Source organism: Seriola lalandi, unplaced genomic scaffold, assembly GCF_002814215.2.
Source record: "Seriola lalandi dorsalis isolate HSWRI2012SDOR001 ecotype SW California unplaced genomic scaffold, Sedor1 jcf7180002054464, whole genome shotgun sequence".
NCBI classification, from domain to species: Eukaryota; Metazoa; Chordata; class Actinopteri; order Carangiformes; family Carangidae; genus Seriola; species Seriola lalandi.
Window position 1 is genome coordinate 1,367,826 of NW_019525017.1, and position 25,824 is coordinate 1,393,649.

Genomic DNA, 25,824 nt, shown 5'->3' on the forward strand with positions numbered 1-25,824 from the left:
GGGGGGTGGTAGTGGGGGGGCATCATGTCATGGTTCATGGAAGGGATAATTGGAGGGAGGGATGTGTGAGCAAAGAAATGGATGGTGTGCTCTATATGAATGGATGTATAGGTTGATTTGAATGTTATATTCTTTATTTGAAGAATCATGTAATAATGGTCAGTTATCAAAGAGAAGTCATGTAGCTGCTGCATTAGCGTCTGCAGTAGTCATGCTGTGTGTGCATGGATGTGTGTGTCTGTATCTGTGAGTGCCTTTTTTCCTTGTGTTATTTTTTTTTTCTTTTTCTTTATCATCTCAGGGTCGAAAGAAGCAAAGATTTCAACATTATTCAGCTTTTCATTTCCGAGGGTCAAGCGACGAGGCAGTTTTCTGTGAAGCCCCCGGTCCCGGTTTTTTCCGTTTAGAATTGAATCTCTGATTCGGCTTTAAACTTTTCCCTCATTTTCAGCCCTGTCGTTGCAGATGATTGCCAAGAAGAAACACAGTGTAGGTGGCCATATTTACACCGGTGCCTTTTGGCATTTGCTTTCTTAGAGTCATCTACCCGAGCTCCTGTTTTTACCCAATCAGAGCTATGTTTGAATTTAGCTTTGGTCAACCATCTCCAAAATTAACAAACCAGAATGGATGTGAAGGCAGATACCAAGAAAGCATGTATGTATTTGTGTTGTGCTCCCTAAAGACATATGTGATTTTGTGTTTGTGTGTGTGTGTGTGTGTGTGTGTGTGTGTGTGTGTGTGCTTGCGTGTGCGTGTGCATGTATGTATCTCCAGCTTCTATTCCATGTCTGGTATTTAACTCAAGGCTTTCCAATGTGCCTTTTGGGGTTTGGCTTGATTGGCAGATATATTGGGCAATCGTTCTGTCCAAGAGGGAGAAATTGATTATCTGCTGCAGGGTTTTGGGGTCATGAGTGGCCCATCAGCAACGCATTGATCAGCAAACCCAAGAGCCTTCGGGAGACGTACATGTGTTTGTGTGTGTATCTGTGATCGTGTGCACAGTTACATTTTTATGAATGTGTGTGGAGGAAGTCCGTGTGGGTTGAGCGAGAAGATGCTCTGTGGTCACACCGGTGAGTCATTTACTGTATAAGCACTTCAGTGATAACAGCTACTTAGTGATACCTCAACAATACATATTCCTTCACAGACACATTTTAAATGCAGTATCAAAGAGGCTGATTCATCTGTGTCAATACCCATTTTCGATGCAGCAGGTCGCTGGGCTGGAGATGAAGCCAATATTTCCACACTGTAAACGACTGGTTGTTTTATTGATTGTGGGGTTTACTCTGCTTGTGCCAGTGTGTTCATATAGGCAGTTTGCAAAGCTACAGTCGAGTAGGCTACAGTCCTATTATGCTCAAGTCTAGACCAAATCACTCACACTGGCTGACGACAGGCTTTTTCCACTTTTGGGGCTCCATGCGGCGGCCTTTGATTTGGAAAAGGTCTCTCTAATTAAACTAGAATGAAGTGAAATCTGCCAACGGTTTTTGGACTGCGAACAGGCGAGCTTGTTTTTAACAAAGCCCTGCTGCCTGCCTAAACACCGGGCACTTTTTTTCTAATCTTTATCCAGGAAAATGTTTTCCAGAGCATGTCTCATGTTTTGCAGCTCTGCCCTCCAGATTTATTTTGCCACATTCACCGGAGGCTTCCCACTATGACCATAGGATCCCCTCAGCCTCTAAGCAAATCCACAAGAGCAACCGGAGGGGCTTCTTTCTGACTTAATCACTGTCACTACTTATTTTTTCATAGTCTAGGATTTTGAACCTGCAACCACCTTTTTATAAATTTAGATTTGGCTCAACATTCCCTTCAGCCAAACATACACAAGACTTTAAAGCCACTAAACTTTAATGCTTTTGGGGTTTCCTGGAGTTTCTTAAAAACAGGATGGGATGTTTTGCACCCAAAGTGAAAGGACGCGTTTGGTTTACATGAGCACTGCAGGTCTAAAGCAGAGGGGAAATTGCAGCCCTGTCACTCTGAACCACATGAAAATGCTGCAGGGGGAGAGAAAAGGAAAGCAACAGTGGCAACAGGAGTGAGTTTATTAGTCTTTGTCTGCAGAAGGTTGCAATGCTGAGCTCAGGCTATTTCTGGCCTATGCAGGCTCACACATATGCTCATGATCAGAGTATGCGCACACACACACACACACAGACACGGTTTCTCTGATAGTCTTTCCATTGCAGTGCCACTGATAAGGCAAGTTGATGGTCGGTAGCACTCAGCCACTAAAGTACGCTATCATTAGTCGCTGAATATCTCCCCTATGTGTTGTTCCTTTCTTATCTGGCTTATTTATATCTCTCCTATAAGGACTTGGGGTTCTGAATACTATTCTGACATATTTATGTCAAATAGAAAGAGTAAGGTTCTTATACACTGTCCCCTTTCATCATTTTCTGATGCTGATTTGCATTGAGTTGTACTTGAAAATCCCCCTGGCTGTTTGTACTGTGTTGAAACGCCAGGAAGTGTAGTCAGATGATTGTTTGCATCAATGCAAATTCCTTGGATGTCTCTCTTCAGTCGTCTCCACCTGGGCCATCATGCTGCAGAGCCACAGTGGTAAAGTTTGAGTGTAATGGTGGAAACAGCAGTGCACAACATCCACTGTGATAATTACAGAGTGAGTGGCCCAGTTGTTGGTGAACACCAGTGAATCCTGAGGGCAACAGAGAGGGTTTTATCTGGTGCTATGCAAATGTGCTGTGCCCTGTAAATGCCACTGCCCTCTACAGATACACAGCCCCGTTCAGGCTTGACCATCTTGTTCACAGAGACCAAATTAGTCTGTAGTATTGGCTCTGTGTCAGCGGGTTAGCACTGTGTCACAGAGACTGGGCCTGGAAACCGTACCAGTGCTGCTGCTTTCCCATCTCATGGAAGTTATGAGTAAATACTGTTAGTTCAAAATCTAGAATAAAACTTCAGACTCCAGCTCCATTATGTAATCAAAAGTAAGATAAAAACCAACATTTTGGCCATTGGCTTGGTAAGTTGCTATTAGGACTTTTTCTACTCTTGCTTTTGACACCACAAAAGTTTTGTAAAAAGTCGTTATAAGCTGTAGCTTCAGCCTACACCTTTCCTGTCGGCAGACTTTTTCTGTTGTTTTTTGATGTTGTATAGTTTTATTTTTACTGTAGTGTTTTCTGGGAGTAATTGCTTTTCTGTTAAATTTCCTAATGTTGTTTGAATTATTTACAGACCAAATGCTTCTATTTCGAATTCAAAATATCTGACCAGGTGGTAATTATTGCTGTGTAAGTGTGTACAAATATTGCATTCTTCGAAGTCAATCCTAATTTAATGTGAATAATCCAGACAGCAGAAGGTAATAAGATTTAAGCCTACTTCTACTTCTTCTTGTAGATTAGATGTTCGGTGACAAATGCTGATCATTTCGTTTCCTGGATCTGAAAGTGATGGCTTCAAAGAGCTTGTTATATCTGATCACCGTCCCAAAACCTCAAGAAAATTAATTTATACCCATAAAAGACAAAGAAAACAGACTATGTTCACATTTAAGAAACTGGAAGTGGTTCTTTTTTTGGCTGTTTTTTTTCCGTCATTTTCCGTTAATCAACTAATTGATTAATCAACTAATTGGTGACTGTGGGATTAGAGAGTCACACTGGGGACATCTGATTACCTGGTAAAGATAATCAGAATTCCTTTACCAGACGAAAAGCAGGAAGATCCTGATTTTTGCCGTTTTGAGTTGCCTAGCAATGAAGGTGAATGTATGCAAATTGTAACCATCGGAATCTTTACCATCTCTACTTTCTGCCCCATGTAATGTGTATGAACTACAATGCTGCTAGTGCGACATACAGTGGCTGGCTTATCGTTGACTGTGTGTCAGTACTCTGCTTGTTGGATGACAGGACCTGCTCTGTTTCAGCCCACTGGCTGCACTTCTATCATAGCTGGAGGTTTGGTCCTTGAGCCCCTGTGGACCAGACTGATAAGTCAGTCGTGGGCTGAGGTCAGTCTGAGACGCTGCGCTGAAGGTAATGGAGGTCCTGGGGGTTAACACTGAGATCATTCCCCGACAGTCAGCGATCCACTCCTCTTTGCCCCCTTCCTGCTCCTCATACTCCTCATGCACATTCATCCTGTCTGGTCCAACCCCTCCCACTTGCTCCTTTACCAGCCTAGTTTGGTTGCGCTCTCTGCCTCAACACCTCCACCTTCCATCCCCGCCTTCCTTCACATCTAAACACTGCCTCTGTCTTATTACCACTTCATTCTCATCTCATTGGTGTCGCTCAATCCATCTCTATCATCTCAATTCTATTTTTTCTTCCCTTCTCAGGCATCTCTATCCCTCCCTCCTTTCATCGTCTCCTTCTCTCCCCTCCCTTTTGTGTCTTTCCTTTGCCTCTCGAGCGCCAATATGTCGAAGGGGGGGGGTGCAAGAAAGGGATGACACACAGGCGACTGGTAACCATGGAAACGCATGCAGCTTGTCAAAGTGTCGCCCTCACCAGTGTTGGATCGCTTCAATAACTGCTTCCCTCTGTGCTTTTGCCCTCCTTCTTCCAACCCTTTCTTCTCTCCGTCTCTCTGTCTGTCCCCTCTCTCTCTCATTCATGCACGTCACCAGCGTGCCCAAGAAAAAAAACAACAACAACAAAAAAAAACAGGCTCTTCTTGCCAACACTCATTCATCTCAGTGTACCTCATCTCGCTAATTGATAACCCTAATTGGGTACAAGAACCAATCCTCCACCTCCTTGTATCCTCAGCAGACTGCCTCCCCCGTGCAACGTTTCCTCCTGAATAAGGTCAGACTGCGAAGGGAATAGTATCTGTGCAGTGTGACAGCTCAGCGTCAACACTTGGTTTGCATAAATGTGCGCAGCCATATACAGTGTGCCGCTGTGTCTGAGTCTGTGCTGCTGCTGTATGTGTAGTGATGTGCTGACATATGGAGGCTGACAGTTATCAGACGTCCCCAGTGTGGCTCTCTGTTCCCCCTGTCAGCCCGGGCTGAGCCAGGAGCACATTAGAATCTGATCTATCTCCCCTCTGTGGCAAGTGGATGCAGAGCACTGGAGTGTGTCACAGCCCTCTTATAGGAAAGAGAAGAAGAGGACTCACTGCCTGACTGCTGGGCCCGGCAGACGCACAGAATAACAGCATTTTTATATTCTCTGCGTGGTTTGTCTCACTCCAGTCTCCTCTCTGGCTGTCTCTGTTTTGCTGTCCTCTCTTTGCATACCTTCTCCCTCCGTCTGCTATTCCCTTGATTTCAACATTTTTCATTTCTTACATTGCACCGACCGACCGACCGACCGACCGACCACCCACCTCTCTCTCCCGTTTGCCACCTCTTTCCACTCTGCGTTCTTTTTTGTGCTTTCTCTTCCCCCTGCATTCCCCACATGTCGTCCTGGCGCCCTACACATCTTAAACACTGGCCTTATCTGCACCATTTTGCTCAGCTCTCCTCAAGGGAAAAGCGGGGCCGTGTTTTAACAAACGTCCATGGAACACACTGTTAAAGGGATTATCTAAAAATAAACCTGGGCCCGTTTTCTTTCCCATCTTTGTTCATTTTTATTCACGAATTTGGTTTTATGTGTGTTTCAGGCTGCCTTGTAATCGCCGTCTGTCAGGCTCTGCTAACTAGGAGCTGAGTGGTGAGGTTACAGTGGGATATGTGAGGAACAATGAGCAGGAGGGAGATATTCTATGGATCTTCATTTAAAAAAAAAAAAAAAAAAAGTCCTCACTCAAACATTGTCCATGATGTGAAGAGTGTTCAGTATCAGTGTATCAGTAAATGTCCTGGAGTCAACAATGGTTGTATTTGCACAGATTCTTTGTTTATAATGGATATAGGATTTTTTCCCCCTTCTGTTTAGAGTTGTGTTTGTGTAGAGCATTGTCACTAACGAAATCCCCTCTCCACTACTATCAACCAGCAGTGGGAAAACACTCATTCTGAGTCAAGCATCATCAAAACTAACCCATTAGATCCTGCCTCCACTGCACTCTCCCATGTGAATAAATACATAAGTGTTCAGGGGAATGAAAGAGGCAGATTAAATGCAGTTAAAGGGATGCTTGTGTTCAACTAAATGACTGTAAAAACCCCTGGAAACAGTGTAAGGGGGAAGCAAAGCACATACAGTAAACATGTTCAGGAGGCGATTGATCTTCTTTGCTCCTTCGTTGAGCAGCAGAGCTTTAAGCTCTGAGCCTCCCGCAGTACAGACTGACACGGCGCAGCGTAGTTTAATGCCGCTCTCCTCATGCAGCCGCTGTAACACCTTTGTCTAACCGTGTCAGAGCAGGCCGGGTCCAGACTAAGGCGGCCTAGATGGGATTCTTCCCGCGGACTCATGACATGGCCAACGATGATCCAGCACGACTGACTCCACACTGACGCAACATCTGAAAGCTCACTCCTCCCTGGGGCAACAAGAGGCTGTTGGTTTACTATCCGAAACCTAATGAGGCTGTGTTAGCATTCAGGAAACAGTAAAATGAGAAGCAGCAAGGGCTCGTTCCATGTGGTCTCTTTGTACTGCTCCAGATTGTCCACAGGCACATTTTCACAAACACAGTCAGATGCACTAAGGAGAGCTGGCATGAGAAATTAACACTCTATAGGAGAGCAATTGAATTGCATTTAAGAGGAGAAGGTAAGAGAAGAAAATCAAGTGATAAGTATGTGAAGCTGTTGCCCAAAAACCCACATTACATAAACCAAGCGTAGATACACACCCTATACTTTACAAGCCATTTTTAACCCGGCGCTATTTTAGACGACTGCACTCAGCCATTTTTATGACACTCTCTCGCTTAAATCAATTACGAGGAGCAGCAGTGGCGTAAGGCATCAGCAGTAATAACCCATGGGACTGTGGGTCTCAGTGAGTGAGTGGTGATTATAAAAACCACAGTGACTGCAAGCTGCAAATGTGACCAAGGACAGACCGACACAGTGAAATGAAGCATCCCCTCAGAAACAAAGACTGAAAAGTCAACCTCATTTAATGCTGAGGATTTTTTTTTTTTTTTTTTTTTTCACAGAAACTGCAGGTCACTGCATATTAGAATGAGATGCCCGTCTGTCTCTTCTTGCTGCTCCCAACAACAACAACCATCTTGCTGTTTGCTTAAGCAGGCCTGCTCTTGTAATGAGGTTGAATGGGGCATTTTCTTAAGGCAGGTCCAATTCTTTCAAATGCATCATAGAGCCCACACAGCTTCATTAATACAGTGTCACTGTCTGAGCTTATGCCATCAGCCCTGTAGCTCTCATTTGTCTTTTTGAGTATCTGTTGTGTCTCTGTGTGTGTGTGTATATATATCTCAGCTGTCTTTTACTGATGCATCTCCCTCAGGGCAAACTGTCACTTCATCTCTGCAGCGCTGCTTATTATTAAAAACAATCCTAACAGAAACAATATCTTCAATACAAACTGTTTCTGAGAGTGGGCTGTTGTTTTTGCTTGTTTTTTTCCAGCTGGACCCAGAGAACACCGGTTTCATTGCAGTGGAGAACTTCACCAGCTTGGTGGAGCACCATGAGCTGCAGCTGGACCCGTCCAAACTGGACATGCTGTTAGCCCTCGTCCAGAGCAATGACGAGGGACAGGTGTGCTACCAGGAGCTCATCGAGCTGGTGAGTGGAAACCAGAAGCACGCACACAGACACAGAGAGTAAGAAACGCAGAGGGAGACACATAAAAGCTGTTCTGCTGCACAGACACAGATTTCCACACATGCTCAGATTTTTGTTGGATTTCAGAAAAGGTTACAGAATTGATTCAGACAGAGCCAGGAAGCTCCGCAGTGGCGAAAATTGACTCAACCATTCAGGTCGTTGTCCTGCTTAAGGAGGATCAATCTTTCCAGTTAATGTGTCGGTAAATCCAGACACTTAACCTCACCAGCCATGCACAGCAAGTACTGGAAAACACCCACACCAAGCTGATAGAACCACAGTATTAAAGCAACAAATTTTATTTATGGTAAGTGATGCATTCAGACACTCCTCACTGGCCTACTCCCAACCATTTTATACAGATGTACACTGACATGCGAACAGTCCATGTACTATTATATTCCCTTCACTTCACCTGCAGATGCCTTGTTCTGACTCAGTTTTTGTCCTCCTCTGCTTTGAATGTGAGGTCAGGCTTTTCGTTTTTTCTCTCTTCTTCTTATTCATTCCCTGCCTCTTCGCATATCTGTGTTTACAGTTGTGCTTCTATTAGAAATTCATGTAGAGCTTTATATGCGAAAGGCTGATTCACTCCGAGCGCGTAGATGAGCACCTGCCTTCAGCTCCTGGCACCATACGGGTGTAAGCACTGTGATTAATTCAACACAACGCAACTCCTGGCATATTTTCTCTTCCTTAAGCTCATTCCCCCCTCTCTTGCTTTCTCTTTCTATTTATCCCTCTCTTTCTCTTTCTCTTTCATCTTTCTTTTGGTATCTCTTTCTCTTGCGTGGTGTTGTGCTACCCGTGGTTTGTAATGAAGGCCACACGAGGCCACTCACTTTGGAGCAGGACCCATGTCTGAGGTCGATGCAGAGAAATGACTTTAGAGGTGATGCTCCTACAGTGCTGCTTCTCTTTTTCATCACGCTCCTTCTTGGAAGTGTACAGCTCTCTTCCTCCGCCATTCTTCAAGTGTTGTTATTCTTTTTGATCCATCTCATTTCACTGCATTCTCATCTTCAACCCTCCCGTTTCTCGAGCTGTGTAATATCATCCCCCTTTATTTTGTACCTGCCTCCTTGAACCCTCAAATCTCATTTCCTTCTCTTTCATTCTACACTCCTTGTGAGCATATGTTAGGTGAAAAAAAAACAAAAAGAAAAACTCTGCCTCGCCTCCAACGTCATCAGGGAGAAACTTTTAAAATTACCCATCAGCCAAATGCAAATTACCTTCGATTAGCCCAGCATTGGCAGTAGCAGGCAGTAATCTGAGGTAATTTGAGAACGCCCAGCCTCACACAGATATCGACCTCCAGGTCTGATTTGAACGCACACACAACATACCCGCACTGCTCTGCACATGCATGCAATTTGCATAAACACAAACACTTTCAAGCATCTTATTATTGATTAATGCGGCCGCCCACTTCCTCTCCGTCTGTCTCACCAGTCACACACAGTCATACACATACTGTCTCATATGCAGACAAACTCTCATTCATACACATGAGCGCTGCCAGTACAGATTTGCTGACTAATTTAGAAGGTATTTGAATGTTGATGTGAGCCCGGCCCCCCGTCGCGGAGCATGTGATGCGTGAGCTCTGCAGGTCTCTGTTCTCTGGGATGAGCTCCAGGCAGCCACGGGGGAAAGTGCCGCATGTAGCATGACATTTTCAAGCAGGTCATCAGCAAACACCTCCAGCCTTCTTCCTCTCCTCCTCTCCTTCCTCTCTGCCGCTCTCTGGCTTTTTTTTAAATTTTCACCTAAATCTCTTTAGTTTCCTCATTTCATCTGTAGTTTGTGTCTTTTGCTCTTCTCTCTACCTCCGTTCACGTCTGTGTATCTCAGGCAGATTTATGAGCAGATCTCCACAGTGTGTGATAGATGACCGTCGTATTTTTGATTTGGAAAGTTCAGTGCTGCCATTATATTATAGCAAGTGCCTAAAGTCTGGTGTCTGTATTGATTTGTGATCTGGCCTCAACTGAAGGTGGAACTGCCCTGCACATTATTAAAATGGACATAGCAAGGTGCAGAGAGTTTGTGTGTGGATGCGTGTGTGCTCAGTCTGCGCCTTTTCGATTTTCTGAGCCCACAAGCCGTTGAGATTTTCTCTTAGTTGTGTCTCTAACCGATGTTCAACATTTTCCTGATTTGTTGTTCTACATTCACTCAAAGCAGCCGTGAATCCAAACTGCTTCTCTCGACCTCAGTGGGTGTAAATGTGTTTGAATCGCACCGTTAGGCAGCAGCTTCTCTGGCGTGTGCGTGTGTGTGCGTGTGTGTGTGTGTCTGTGTGTACAAGACTGTCTCTGACATCGTTCGTGTTCAACCCATCTTTCATGCGGGGTGATCTTAGCCAGAGAACTCCATCAGTTCAGCCAGAAGGGTGAATAAGTAACGCTCTGCTAAAACCTCTCTTGGGGAGCTGTACACACACACACACACGCATACAGACAGACACACACACACACACACACACACACACACACACTCAAACATATACACTCCCAAAGAGTTTGGGTCTGTATCTCACGTTTGCACAAAAATCCCACACAGCAAAACAGCCAGCACACATTTAACACACTGTGACACGTTTCCACACAATTACACACAGACATTTTGTCAATGCGGGGGGGGCTGAGAGACACCCGAGGTGTCGAAGTCCGCACGTGGCAGCGCTCTGAAGGACGACTCTGTGATAGACGAGCATCTGTTTTTGAAGTGAGGGTAAAACCGGGCCGTCCTGGAGTCAGATATATTCCCTACATATGTAATCGCACGTATCGATTTCTTTAAAGTGAGTCCTCTGATGCTATCATGTAACAGCTGTGTAATTGAAGAAGTGTGTCATTGTTTTCCTTCGGGTGGTAATTTGGGTAATGTTCAACGGGGATCCAAAATGGCTGCCATGGTTAATTACACAGGAGGAGGGTGTGTTTTGGAGATTATGGTGGGAGATTCTCTTTGTTCAGGTTGAAGGATTTTAAGACTGTTGCTTTGTGCTTCATTTTTTTACCCAAATGTTGCACTTAGATTTTCTGTTCCCTCAGGACGTATAGTTAGAGAAACACTTATGTAATTTTTCTATTAAAATGTTCTGCTATAAAGCGAGTGCTTTGTGGCATTTGGAGCAGGTTTGTAAGAGAGAGCTCTTACAGACAGCAGATATGAACTTTGGCTACTGTCCTTGTCAAGAGATACTCTGCACGTAAACGATGACCAGGATTTTTACATTTTCAGGTCTTTTCAAGTCACATTAAGTGCCCTCAGTGCATCTGTCTCCATGGACACAGATGCTACCTATCAACATCACATCCTGCACCAAACTCAATTCAAGGCTTTCTGTTTTCCTAGGGTTGCCAGCTAAAAGTGATGCACTTTGTTTAAGTGTCCTGGAGTGAGTTTTTTTTTTTTCTTCTTCTTCTTTTTCTAAGTTTTAGCACCGCAATGATTAAACCATGAAGGAAGGCTGTGGCCACAAACTGCTGGAGGAAAAAAAGGTGGACTCTCATTTTAAAAGGATTTGGGCAAGAAAGAACCTGAGTATCTGGGTCAGAGTAGAATCAGCGAGGCTTGAGATCCGCAGTGATTTAGATTCTGCTATGAGAGTGCGTCATTTTAAAAGGATTTGGGCAAGAAAGAACCTGAGTATCTGGGTCAGAGTAGAATCAGCGAGGCTTGAGATCCGCAGTGATTTAGATTCTGCTATGAGAGTGCGTGTGCCAGAGAGAGAGAGAGAGAGAGAGCAAGGGAGAGGGGGATTTTGGTCCTCTGAATGACTCACAAATTAGATAGTAAATGGGCATAGTGACACTGTTAGTCCAGTGGTGGTGAATCACTATGTAAGCTTGGTTAATTGGCACAATCTCCTAATATTCAGGCAACAATAAATGATTTACGCGTGTGTGAAAGATGGTCATTACCATAAACTCTGAGCAAAATCGGAAAAGTTCATGGATTTTTTTGTATCTGCAGTGCAGATTCCTGAATGGCCTTTAAAACTTTTTTTTTTTTGTTATTACTAATTAGTATTGAGCTGTGAGGTATTGACCATGTGGTCTGGCTAATTAATCCATCAAGGACAATTGACTAAAGCTGAGAGCAGCATGTACAGTAGGCAACACACAGCCACCAGGAGGAGGAGGCTGGACCCTTGCTGTTTGACACACACACACACACACACACACACACACATACACACACACACACACATACACAGACACACACACACACACACACAAACGTTTCATGTCATATCATGTGATTTTCAGTGCACCTCGCTCTGTCTCTCCTCTCAGTACATTATTACAAGTTGAGGCTGCTCGTGTGCGCCTCATTGTCTGTTCGCCGTCTCCCTCCTGTCGTCACTTCAAAAGGCAGCTAGTGCTCACTTTAGAGGCGGCAGCCCTGCGTGTCAGATGAGGCAAAGCAGAATGACAGCTATGCTTAGCCGTGTCTCGGGGGAGGAAATTTTCACAGAGTCAGTATGAATGGGTGAGAATACAACGCGATGTGGGGAGGCGACAGGTGTTGTCACCGAGCCAAACGCGGATGAAATAAAGTCACTAGAGGAAGAAAACACAATTATAGATACATCTCTAACCTCTCTCTACCCCACCTCGCCTGCTTACATAAACACACTCCTTCTTTTCCTTTGTGATTTCAACAGTATGAAGATGTTTAGCCTCACCTTCACTGTCCACTGGTGGCCTCCAGAACCTGTAAATTGGTCTCGGCCAGGCAGGCAACTCATCTTGCCTTCTTAATTTCCCCCCTCTCTGCCGTCTAATGTCCCTCTACTCCTCTTCTTCGGCTTTCACTCCCTGCCTCAAGTATAGTATAATTGCATTTTCCAGGCCTGATTTCCATACTAAATATGCATCCCTCCATCTGCGAGAGAGCCAGCAGCCCAGCTCAACGTCGCTCTGGTTATCACTGTGCAACAGGCCCTCACACCCTCACTGTACAACCACCAGTGTCATAATTACCCATGGTTAGGGTAGTTACCACGTCCTGCTCTGCTAACTTCCAAAAGGGATTAACACTTTTTTTTTTCCTGTTTTTCCTGAGTGATTTCTTGAAAAGGAAAAAAAAAAGGCGGTGGCTCCATTTGTGGAGCAATCTGTTCATTACCTCTTCATTATTTGCTCATTTATTTGCAGTCTTTGTCCTCCAGTATGTTTAGCTCATTAGCTTTTATAGATATTGACCCACAATTTCTTTCACTATGCCCCCTGCTGTGTCTACAATATAATGAGCCTACAAGCAGCAGGACCTGGTTAATGAATTACGAATGGTCTACTTCAACAGTGGGTTGTACTTCCTACAGGCCCCCTCTCGAGGTTTCATTACGCTTCACATGAAGCTGCCATATTGTCTAAGGTTACTGTTAGGAGAAACCTATACACAGGGTCTGCTGTTGTCGGTTTTTTACTGTCAACAGTAGCAGCTGCTGCTGCAGCTCCACTGCTTTTTCTGGAAACTCATTTTCATGAAGTGTCACATCACATCATAACATGTAGAGAATTGCTTAGTCAGCCAGTTGTCCTCAAAGGAGCTGTATTGTTTTAGCTACACTGGAGACTTCAGGCATCTGGCTTCGTTTGAGTATCGGCGATCAAATGATTCTTACACACGCTCGCTGTCTGTAAGGAAATGCAGATATTTACTCCAAAGGATCCGTGCTAGCTGGTCAGACAGTATTTTCAGTGGTAACTCTGGTGGAAAAGAACTCTCTGTGTTGTTATCCTGACAGTCCTCTGCCTCGGCTGTCAAAATAGTGGCATTAGGATAGTTTTCATCCTAAGCCTCTATTAAAGAACTTATCAAGAGTTGGTCCTGCTGGCCTGCGGGCTGCTGCAGAGCTCCTGCTCACTAAGCAAACCTGGAGTCTGTGATAACATGACACACACACACACACACACACACACACACACACACACACACACACACACACTTTCTCTTCTTCCATAGAATGGTTCCTCTTAACAAAGATTTGCTTTTCAAGGGCAAAATCACTTCAACAGCCAATTTGTTATGTCTGAGCTGCAATCAGCAGTCACACTTACATTTAGTCTAAATCAAAAACAACTTATACATTATTCAAGTTTCTTATCAGCCGTGAATACTCAGCTACAGTTCTGTCAAAAAGCAAAAACTGATCACCAGTTATTTTTACATGTAACATGTTTTTCATATTAATATTTTAATTGCAACCATGATATATGAAGAAAAAGACCATCTATTTCTAACGCCAGTTAAATACAATTGGCACTTATTGCAGATTCATAAAGTACCTCCTCATTTCTGCACTAATTAGAATAAGATCTTCCACTGCCACTCATAAAGAAAAAAATGTTTCACCAAACAGCATAATGCTTTCAGTACTGCTATTTCTCTTTTATGTCTGCATCACACAGATGGGACTGGAGAAGCTGTCAAAGTATGAACAAAAGGAATTTGAGCTGTTTTTAAGATGCTGATTAATCGTTGTGTGATAAACTGTTCTCCGTCATTTTTATCTTCATTTTATTCTAAGTGATTCCACTGAATCAACACATGCAAAAAAAAAAAATGCAAATGATGGACAATTGAAACCTAAAAATTGCTCATAAATGAAAGGTAAAAATAAGTTAGAAAAGATCTACCCACTGAATACAGCAGAAAAAATGTAAAAGAGAATCTTCACTGCTGCGCTGAAGCCTCTGAGCCATGTCAGGACGGGAAAAGTCTTAGAAGAAGATAAGAGTGTCATCACCCTTTCCCCTGACTAGCTGATGATAGAAGGAGGACTTAAATAAACTGTCATGCTATCCTTTGTGAAATCAGTGCTTTATGAATGTTGGCTCGTCCCCATCTAGGATGATTAGTCACACTGATGAGCTTCCCTCAGATTATATGAAAAGAAGCGATCCTCCTTTACTGATGATTTGAGCCACTTAGCGTGAAGAAAGTTATGGCTTTAATTGCTAAGATGAGGAATTCAGCAGCAGGCGATGATGGGATCCTGGTAAGGTGTGTCCTCCAGCTGCTGACAGTAATGCTCACGCACTGACTCAAGACAAGTTAATTGCAAAAAAAGACATTAAGTCATCAAGTGGCAAGAAATAAACAAAGCAAATGAAAGCAAACCTGTCTGCTGATTCCTTAAAGTCACAATAAACTAGTCTATCAGCTGAAAAAATTGTTTATCTGTACCGACGTTAGATTGGTATTGATCTTCCCTTCTAACTCTCGGCAAGCAGATGTTTCTTTTAAGCTCCCGTCAGTCTAATTTGGAAAATGCTCATCATTTGTGCAAGTTTTCTTTAAAATTCAAGCAGTTCTCCTCAGGATTTGGCAGTGGACGCTGAAGAATGATGCACGTTTGTTTTGTCATCCCTTTTCCTCAGATGAGCAGCAAACGCTCCAGCAGTTTCCGACGAGCCATCGCCAATGGCCGCCGCACGCTGCAGAGGGAGATCCTGCTGGACGAGACGGGGCTGGGTCTGTACAAACGTTTTGTGCGCTATGTGGCCTACGAGATCCTGCCCTGCGAGACGGACCGACGCTGGTACTTCCACCAGAACCGCCTGTGTCCCCCGCCTGTCTTTATCGCCATTGTCACCATTGTCCAGGTTAGGGAATGACATTATCAGCTTGTCTTAGGGTTCAGTGGATCATAACATAAATCTTGTGCCAGTCATACGCTGAATATAGTAATTCTGCTGATTGAGGTGTTCTTAAAACATTTTTATCCTGCAGTACGTGCTACTAACCCACAACACTGAGTTCCAACTGTTCTGGTGGCTCAGTCGTTCGCCTCAAACCCACTGAAAAGATTTTCTGCCTTTGATCACATGCTTTTAGTGTGAGCTCGATATGAGCTGGTAACCCATTTGGGAGTCAGGAGCTTAGTGGGTGCATTTAATGCTGCTCCTCCAAGCTGAAACCCTCAGTCAGGCTGCATGCAGGAATTTTTGTTTTATATTTTTTTCTCAGATGCTAATTTTGGAACTTGAAAACCAGGTCAATGAGCACCCTGGCCAAGTCAGTGGCATTAATTGACCTATTATGTTCATTTGAAAAAAAAGAAAGAAAGAAGACCACTAACACAGAAGCCCTCCAGGAGCACAGTTGAATGGTTTGGGATTAAGCGGCGCAAATAACCCACAGTTTTTCAACAAAACTTCATCATTTCCCCTGAAATCATCATAATTCTCAGGAAAGAAAGCCAAATGCTCTTATAATGCCTCCAAATGGCAGTGAATGGTCTGTAATGACAATGAGGATGTGATAATAACGGTTCACATTCATTTTAATTCACAGAGACAATGAGTCATTATTCTATGAAAAGAAATTAATGGAATTGAACCAGATGTGCCATTTTTTTTCTGTGGGCAGTAATTGTCTCCACAAGTCTAATAAGCATCAGCCGAGGAATACAAAAAAGAAAAGAAAATGTCATGCGTCTTTCAGAAAGCACAGTGGGTTTTGTTTTGCAGGGGCAATTTCCACCTTTTGTACCAGCAGTGTGCAGAGAGAGCGTGTAATGGGTATGTCAGCAAGAACTGACAGTCTATTGTCATTTTTGTGTCTCTGTTGCAGATTATCGTGTTCATGTGCTATGGCATTATGCTAAACAAGTGGGTACTGCAGACATATCAGCCTGACTTCATGAAGAGCCCCCTGGTCTACCATCCCGGCCACCGCGCACAAGTGTGGCGCTTCTTCAGCTACATGTTCATGCACGTTGGGTACGTTCACGAACCTCCGCTTACCACGTGTATTTCTGCAAGACTGATTTAGTTCAGATCTGGATGGTTGTTGCAGATATCACAGAATCACCAAAAAATCTCATGCCATCATTTGGATCTTGTTTTTCTCTCTCCTCAGTCTGGAGCAGCTGGGGTTCAATGCTTTACTGCAGCTGATGATCGGCGTGCCTTTAGAGATGGTCCACGGCATCTTACGAATAAGTTTGCTGTACATGGCGGGAGTGCTGGCCGGTGAGTGTAAACCAAAAAAATGTAGTGTATCATTATGTAAAACAGTGCTTCCCAAAGTGGGCGCCATGGCACCGTGAAGTGCTGCACAGCAAGACACATGAACATGGTTATATTACATTTGAAATAGTAATAAGGATAGTAATAGAAATAATGAAGCAACTAAGATAAAAAACATGACACCTCTATTTTTGAACAAAACAAAAGAAATACATACATATATATATTTACACAACTAGCATAATTTTACTTTACTCTTACTTAGATTTTGTTCATTCTTTATTTCAGTATTGATCTGTAGATCTGCAAAGCAACATTGTTTAGATATTCTGATTTCCCATTATTTGAAGTAATTGTAATTGTGATTGTTTAATTCAGTGTCATTTGTTAGTTAATATGAATTCTTATAGCAGATATTCATAGTGTCGTTTTTATCTGAAAGGTTTGCGTGTGTGTGCATTGAGTCGGTCGCCGTGCGGTGGTGTAGCATGTGTGTAGTTTAGATATTGTTCAGAAAGTTTTAGATAACCTTCACTGCAATATGAACTCTGCTTTTCTTTTTTAAAACAATGACGTAAACAGAAAAGGCTGTTTATTCTGTGTTCAGCTCCAGTCTGCGGTATGTCTGTACTGACCTAGTTTGTTTATTCTTTTATTACTGTTTGCAAAGTCTATTACTGCTTTGTTTTTTGTTTTGTCGGTACCTTCATCATTTATCAAGTTAAAGGTGTTGTACTGCATCTCATATTTGCTGGATAAAAAACCATCTACTCCTCAAGCCGACATGCACGAATGGTCTGTTTGATAGAACTGATAAATGCGACTCGGCCGGTGGTCCAGCCCTTTTATTTAAAAAAAAAAAAAAAAAAAAAAACAGGCCTCCAAACCGAATATAGCAGCGTGACTTGCGTTGTCCGGAGGTCGTTCTGCAGCACTCAAGTCTTTGTTGACAAGAAACCTCATTAACTTTCATCCTCCTCCAAGCCAGTTTGGAGATTGGAAGTTTTAAATCCGCGCTGATTGCCGGATGTGGTTTCTCACTGCAGTTTTTGCTGTTAATGCGTATTTGCAGAAGTCATATCAACACTACTGCATAAACCTCTTTCCCCTTTCATCTTCACTGGGAACAATTTCTGTCTTGGATCTTGTAAATCTCTTGCTAACCATCATTTGAACACTGTCGAAAGCAGTAGCCTAATTCATATTGAGTTACATGCATATTCATTCATTTTTAGTAACCTGCTTCATCTTTTCTATGTGATGAAGAATCTAAACTCTTTTGTCTTTTCCTTTCCTCTCTCTGCACATACTGTCATAAAATGGAGTTAGAACTGCTCCAAACTCCTCGTGCACTGTAAAAAAAAAAAAAAAACTCAGACACACACTCACATGCACACACACTGTTAACACTCATGAATTATTGTAGCTTTGATTTATTTTAGCATTGATGACAGGGAAAGAGCAAGCAAGCGAGCACGGGTCTTAGAGGAGGAAAAGTGGGAGAGTAATGCAAGGGCGTCTCTCTGGGGAATTAGCCTAAGTGCAGTTTGAGATGTTGTTTGGAGATTTAAGCTGTAGCCTGGATTGAAAAGGAGCAAAGCAGCGAGGAGATCGTACATGCTGACATTTGTTCCCCCAGAGCCTGGAGTCAAACTGTGTTCACCAGACTCTCTATGCTCCAGTTTCATCGCTGTGATCAAAAATTGAATTTCTGTCGTACAAGTTGAATCTGAAGTCGTGTGTAACTGTCTGGAATTAAATTTGAACTTTGCCGCATTTAACTTTAAATATGATCAGTATAAACTCGATCATCATCGCGTTTCTTTGAGTCAACGCTTAGTGGAGCTCCCTCAGGCTGACAAATGAGGAAGAGAAGAAGAAATCTGCTGAATTCCTCCTGAACAGTGAGAGTGAGCTGGGCTGTCCGATGGTAACAATATGATGAATGGCTTTTAGCAGCACAATAATTTCACCTCCTGATTCTTGTTGATGGAGTTGAAATTGGAGCTGTGCTGGCACAAAATGTTGTGATCTGCTGGAGAGTGGTCCATTAGAAAGCAGGCTGGAAAGTGCACTGGGACTGTGTGTGTGTGTGTGTGTGTGTGTGTGTGTGTGTGTGTGTGTGTGTGTGTGTCTGTGTCTGTGTGTGTATGTGTGTGTGTGTGTGTGTGTAATTCTCAGTGTGTTTGGGGATTTGGAGGAGGCTGTTGGGGGGGGTCTCAGGTTTAATGACAAGGGGTGAGCGCGCTCAGTCAGAAGTAGAGAGACAGCACTGCTCCCTCCAGGTGAGGGGTCAGAATAAGAAAACCACCTGGGCTTTGGGCACAGCAGGAGGTTTTCAAAAGACACTCAGAGTCAGTCAGTTGGTGTCGCACTGGTGGTGCATGTAAGCATGAGCTACATTTGCTAAATTTAACATAAAACTAAAATGCTGAACATGAGCAATGTTAATCCCTGCTGAAAACTAAAATCTGCATGTTGGCTGAGTCGTGAGTGTTTAGCTCAAAGCACCACTGTGCCCAGGTACATCTTCTCAGAGCCACCAGCATGGCTGCAGAGTCGTAGTCTTGTTGTTTTATCTGATATCTGTGGTTGTTGTGTGTAAATATACTGTAGTTGTGGTTGTGTAATAGATCTTAATGGATTTATGGTTTTGTTTTTTGATTCATTATTCAAACTAAACAAATGAATACAAGATCCATCGGTTTGTTCATGTCCCTCTCCTCTCAGCCACCCATTCTCCCTTTCACTGATACACTGAATGTGTGGAGTGTGAACACAGACTTTGGTTCTACATGGTGTTTCCCTGCCTCACGTTTTGCATTTTGCCAGTTTTCCCTCAGTCTTTGTAAACTCTCGATTGCTTGTGGATGTTGGAAATTGCCCAGTGTTTTAGATTACTCAGTGAAATTCTTGACTTTTCCTCCTTCCCCGTTTGGTTGCCCAAGGCTGTCTCATGTTTATATTCATGCAGCCTTATACTAGCTCATGAGTTCAATCATGTCGGCTGTTGTTATCAGCTATTGCACGCATGTTGCTTGTTATTTTTGTAGGGCAGCGGAGCTTTCAGGTTATAGCTGCACTCAGTGTGTGCATTTACTGAGCAACGTGCTGCAGGTATTGTGCCTTTATGTGTTTTTCACTGCGAGAATTTTGGCACCGCAGGGCATGCTTTCAGTGCCAAAAGAAAGTTTTTCTTTTTAAAGATGCCTCAAAAACTGTGAAAGTACAAAACTGTTCTCACATATCTCATATGTCATTATCTTGAAAATAATACATTTCGCAATTTAAAAGAAAATATAACTTAGTTTCGCAAAGCACAAGGTTTTAGTCTTGGTAGGTCAGATGGTGTTAGATACAAATCTATAAATCTTGGACACAGCCTGATCTTCCCTCCATTGCTCTGCTCCCATAATGTAGTGCTCCCCCTGTAAAATAAAGAATGACTTTGCACATTTTGTCCTTGGATGTGTGCTGACAAAAGGAACAATTGAGCAATTATTTTTTTAACAGCGCTGTTCAGACAGACCCTGGACATTGTCCTTACTCATTTTGCATCCACTCAGTAATCCTTCATGGCTCTGTCGCACTAACAGTGGCTGAGGAGCTCCGCTGGAGTTTGATGTTTCATAATAGGAACTGTACCATGTTCGTGCTCAACACTACAGCCCAGCTCCACATTAAAGATGGCGCAGCAGGGATTCCTTCTTTTAATCTCCTTTTTTTCCCCTCCCTCTTCCTCTTCTGGTTCTCCATCCCTCAGGCCAACAACTCCTTCAGCGTCTTCATGTGCTTCAGGACATCAACAGGTGCCAGAACACCATGTTTTTCCTCGTAGCCCCATGTGAGCCTCAGGCTGTCTGTCTCTTCCAACACCTTATATATTTGAGACAACCCAAATCCTCCAGCAGCCTCTCATAACGGCAAGCTTAAGTCTGCTGTCCCACTACTGTCCTGCTTAACTCAGACATTTGTGTGTTGACATATTCTACTCTGATTTTCTTTCCACTCTTTGCTGCCTGCCAGAGTTGATTCTGCCGTCCTCAATGTGGCAAAACAAAGTCCTGGTGTAAAACTCTCACTTTGAATCATCAGATTTTTGCTAAAATATCAACAATATCTTGTGAGCAAGTGAGAAATTACTGTTTCCATAGTGTGAAAATGAGCTCATGACCTCACATTTCACTGTAAACAAGCACGAAAGAAACATTTGTTTAAAACGCTTATTTTTGATGTGACCTGCAGTTTGGTTGTTGTGTGTCAATATATATATCTTAATTGGATTTGTTTAAGCTTATTTATTTATTCATTCATTGTTTATTTGAATGAGGACATAGACAAACAATTGTATGAAAAAGTTTGAGCACCCCTGGGCAAATTACATATTTTGTTGATTTTCGAAATGAAAGGAAGTAAATCCAGACCCTGCAGGAAACAGACGTTAAAAATGTTAACGCGCTGTTCATTTTTATTTCATTAACTTAAAAAATTGAAAATAAATAAACGGTAGTTGTGGCCTGTGCAAAATTGTGGGTGTTACTTTAACTCGTTAGGCCTTAACTGACTCATTAGGATTTGTAAGGCAGGTGAAGAATTGTCAGTAGAACCATCAGAGGCTCCTTTAAACAAGTGACTCTGGAAATAGAGGATCTGAAAATTAAGCTAACTGCTGCCTACGAAACAGGGAAGGCTATAAAAAAAGATATAAAAGCATAATAAATAGAAAATAAGTATTATAAGTATATAAGTATCATTAAAAGAACTGACTTCTTCACACCTAGCTACTGTAAGTTATGACAGTTTCAACTTCTATTGAAAATGTTTCCAGTTATAATTCATTGTGCAGTCCTCTGTCCAAATCAGGTTTCACAGACGGGCATTTACATCTCCCTCGTTACCGACACTTCGGTTCCCTGAGCTCAGTGAGCAACAGATAAAACTGGTTGTTCTGGGCAGATTCCAGGTGTGAATGTGAGAGTGACTGTGTGAGAGGGAGCAGGGCCGTCCTAAAGAGAGAGAGCTGCTCTTACATTCTCCTGGACAGAGGTGGAAAGCAACTGAGTACATTTACTCAAATACCCTATTTAAGTACAATGTTGAGGTACTTGTACTTCACTTTTTCATCTTAAACTTCTACTGTGCTGTGTTGAGAACGTAATATTGTGCTTTTTACTTCATGGCATTTTTTAATCGCTATAAATACTAGTTACTTTGAAGATTTTTTTTTTTGCAGATTTGCAAACAAAACACATAATCAGTTTATAAAATGTGATGCATTGTGATAGAATATACCACTCAACATTATTGTATTTGAAGTAGTTAAGATTAGCTCCAAGGTAGGGCTGTCACAATAACAGATTTTCACTACACGATTATTGTGGCCACAAGAATTCATTTATCGTGATAACCAGCCTATAGAAAATTAAAAAATAATAATAATGATAATAATGCTATCAGTCAAATCCATCTTTAACTTTGTTTATTGCGTGTTTTGTTTCCTTTTTGGCAGATGAATTAAACTCAGATTCAATAGTAGGAAGACGGAGAGAGTCTGTAAACATAACTGTACCAAAGCAAACAAAAAGAACAATTACATGTAATGGGTAGTGAAAAGGCCAGAAAAAACAGATGAAGTGATAAACAGAAGATCCACAAGGTCTAATATTTGCCTTGACAATATTGTCCGATGTGCATTATTAACTCAGTGTCAATATTTCATCTCTTTGAATATCAGGATTATCGTCAATACCCCTAGTCCGAACCTCAAAGAATGTCAGAGTGATAAGCAATAAATCCTTTCATTTGTGAAGCGGGAAACAGAATTTTCATCTTTCCACAATTTTTGCTTGATAAATGACAGAAATGATTGATTCATGATCTATTATCAAAATTGTTGCTAATGGGGCGTCCCAGTGGCTGAGTGTTAAGGGCACATACCATAGAGGCATAATGAGCCCTGAGCGGCGGGTCCCCTGTTCGACTCCCGGCCGGCTGGTCCCTTTACTGCACGTCTCTCCCGTCACTTCCTGTCTCTCTACACTTTCAGTTTTTTGGGGGTTTTTACTGACAATCAACTAATCCATTAATCAACCAATCCTTTCAGCTGTATTACCACTTCTATACTTCAACTTAAGTACAAATTTGAAAGCAGTACTTTTACTTGCACTGGAGTATTTTTATTGTGTGGTTTTGCTACTTTTACCTATTATTTGAATACTCCTTCCTCCGATGTCTCTGGATAAATAAAGGTTTAAAAAATTCCAATAGATGCACCTGAGTAAGTGACGAAGAAACCTTGAGATGGTCACTGAGCACCTTAGGTGGATCACCTCCTGTTGACTCCTACAGCACCTATGGAGCGTATGGTTTGAATTATGCATTATTAGGATTTTTCTCCTCCTTGTGTCCAGGAGCCTGTAAACAGAATATATGTTTACTGTAATGAACCAGCCAGCCGGTGTTAGAGGGCACTGTGCTCACGCTGCTTATTGGTGTCTTCAGTCAAGAGGAGGAAGAGACATGTGGCCCGATGTTGTTTGTGGCCTGTTGGAAAATTGTAATGGAAATGTGATAAATGACTGCATGTCAGTGTAACCTCATATTTGCAAGCTAGTTGATGATGTCATTACTTAAAAGCATTTGATGTTTAATCCTTCATCAATTGATTAATGTTCCCCTGATATCAGGCAGGGCGGCGGCGCTGTCAGCTTTTCTGTCGTGGCCATGGGACTCGGGCTTTATTGTCGCTCCTAATTTAGCCTGATGATTGTTTCTGCATTCTCTCTCACACTGATAAAAGCCTATTGAGTTTCTAAATGACTGCAGGTCTTCAGGCTTATTTTTGTTATACTACACTTTCCACATTCCTCTTTTATAACCGATTGATGCTTTTTAAAAGCGCGCTGCAAATATTTAAGCAGGGTAAATATGATTATATCTGCTGCCAGTGAATAGAGGGTCTTGGTGCATCGCCAAGAGTCACTTTGTCCATCATCCATTTCGCTGATGTTTGGTGGAGGCACACAAGCTCCAAGTTACACTATTCTACTGAAATCCCAAAAGCCTAGAAATGCAGCTTTGGGATTGAATGTACAAGATTAAAGTCAATATATTCAATTGGGTGTTTGAAATAAACTAAAGCGAGCTTTACTGCTTTGATGAAAGATTTCCAATTTGTTATCGGTCTGATTCACTGTTATTAGTAAATTCTTTGTTCTCTATTAATTCTCTGTGTCTGTCTCTCTTTGTGATAAAGAAGAGATGTGGCTTACATTGGGAAATAGAGTTTAAAATGCAGTTTGATTGAAATATAATCAATACATCACAGTACAATTATTGATTACACTGCCTATACACACGTTATCCAACAAACTACTGGAATGTGTGTAAAAAAACTGATAAACGTTTATGCACTGTTGTGTGCAAGAAAGTTGCAGACGGGATGGGATTTTTATTTTGGGGGTAAGATGGGAATCTTTCTTAGAGCAAAGTTGAGTCAGATAAACTGATGCTGCCACATCGTCACATTGCATCAGCTGCATCAGCAACCAAATTCAGTTAATGAGGAATAGATGGAGATAAAAAGACAAGAGGGGGCAGAACAGGAGAGCGGAAGTGATGGAGAACAGAGTGCTGGGAAAATCACTCTCGGTGCCAGAGGGGTGTGACTCTGTGGTCTCTGACTACGGATGTGACTCACGTCAAGCTCTGGTGTAGAGATATTTAACAACACTCGAGGTGAACCTGGTAAAGGTTGTGGAAAGCAGAAGGTGTTTTCAGGACTGTGAGAGATGTGGAGTCATCTTTGTGTCGCTGTTGTCGGCTGAATACCAATTAGCTCCTGCTTGCTGTTACTTTGAAGGCCTGTTGGTGGAGTGTGTGTCTGTGACTGTGCAGCATTGTCAGGACACAAGGTCATATTTCTGTCTTTTTAGCCAACCTTAGCTGCTGCAAACCGCTCTGTGTGCACGGACCCCAGTGTTGCGTACAACACTGAAGCGTCTGGTCCTGTGTTTCTCATGTACTCCCCCGGTGCTGAGCTGAACTGAGCAGGGTGACCTTGGTGCGTTGCAGAGCCTGCAAGCGTGATTATGGTAATTCCCAACCCCCCCGTCTCACCCCACAGTCAACTCTTCCTAGGTGACACCGAGCTCACTTCCTCTCCCACCACCCCCTGCAGCCCCGCTGATAACAACACCGAGCATGATGAATATTTGTACTGTAATGCAGCCTCATTGAAGGTATCGCATTAGTGTGGAGCGAGCCGACTGTGTTTACAGCCCTCTATTTGCATCTACGGCGTGAAGCCAATCCAGGACAGCGATATTTGTCGGGCGCTCTGTTGGAGTTAGAGAGGCCATTGCTCTGCTCAGTTTATATTCCATTTAATTTGGTGGTTAGTTTCAAGGTTCTCTGATGAAGAAGCACATCACACTCCCTTTAGCCATCGCTGTGGCTTTATAACCTTGAGCACAGGAAGTGATTTCTTGCCCCCTTTTTTTTTTTCACCTGGATGTTGGATGAATTTGAGTAATTTCTATCCAAGGTCAGCAATTGTGCTTGTTCACTGAAAAGCAGTCATGAGTGATGCTCACACACACACACACACACACAAAGATCAGATATGATTATACTTTTCCCTGATTGCTGGTGCTGTGCCAAGCAGTTTCCTCTCAGCAGCTCTGAGGATGTGACTTGTGGAGATTATTGATTTTCCTTGATGTCCCCTGCGCTCTGGGGGAGCATAAATATTATCATATTTTTCTGTATGTGGCAAATTTGGACTGGGCAGAAAACTGTTTGAATAAACAGAATCATTCTCTAAGGAAACCAAGGGCAATGTGTGTTTGCATTGGACGTGTTGGCATACTGTAAAATTGATGAATTGTATCCGTTCCTCCAGGCCAGAGCTTGGCATCAACTGCACCGGAATTGTGTTGTAGTTGTAGTTGTTGTTGTTGTTGTTGTTGTTGTTGTTGTTGTGGTGGTGTTTCCCCCTTTTTTTTCTTTTTTGTTCTTTTCTACATGTAGACAACAGAGGTCCTGATTCATGTGTTTCGGCTTTCAATCTGTGTTTTCCTCATTGAGGTTGTTTGTCTAGCGATCTGCTTTGACTGCAGT

General features: G+C 42.7%; 1 protein-coding gene across 1 annotated transcript in view; it reads left to right on the forward strand.

The window, feature by feature from the left end:
- The window catches only part of rhbdl1 (rhomboid, veinlet-like 1 (Drosophila)), a 37,838-nt gene that overhangs the window by 730 nt on the left and 11,284 nt on the right, over nucleotides 1-25,824 (forward strand). The window contains exons 2-5 of the mRNA XM_023411375.2: nucleotides 7,508-7,666; nucleotides 15,112-15,336; nucleotides 16,307-16,455; nucleotides 16,595-16,707. Of these exons, the coding sequence (XP_023267143.1) occupies nucleotides 7,508-7,666; nucleotides 15,112-15,336; nucleotides 16,307-16,455; nucleotides 16,595-16,707 (646 nt within the window). The remainder of the gene's footprint in view (nucleotides 1-7,507; nucleotides 7,667-15,111; nucleotides 15,337-16,306; nucleotides 16,456-16,594; nucleotides 16,708-25,824) is intronic.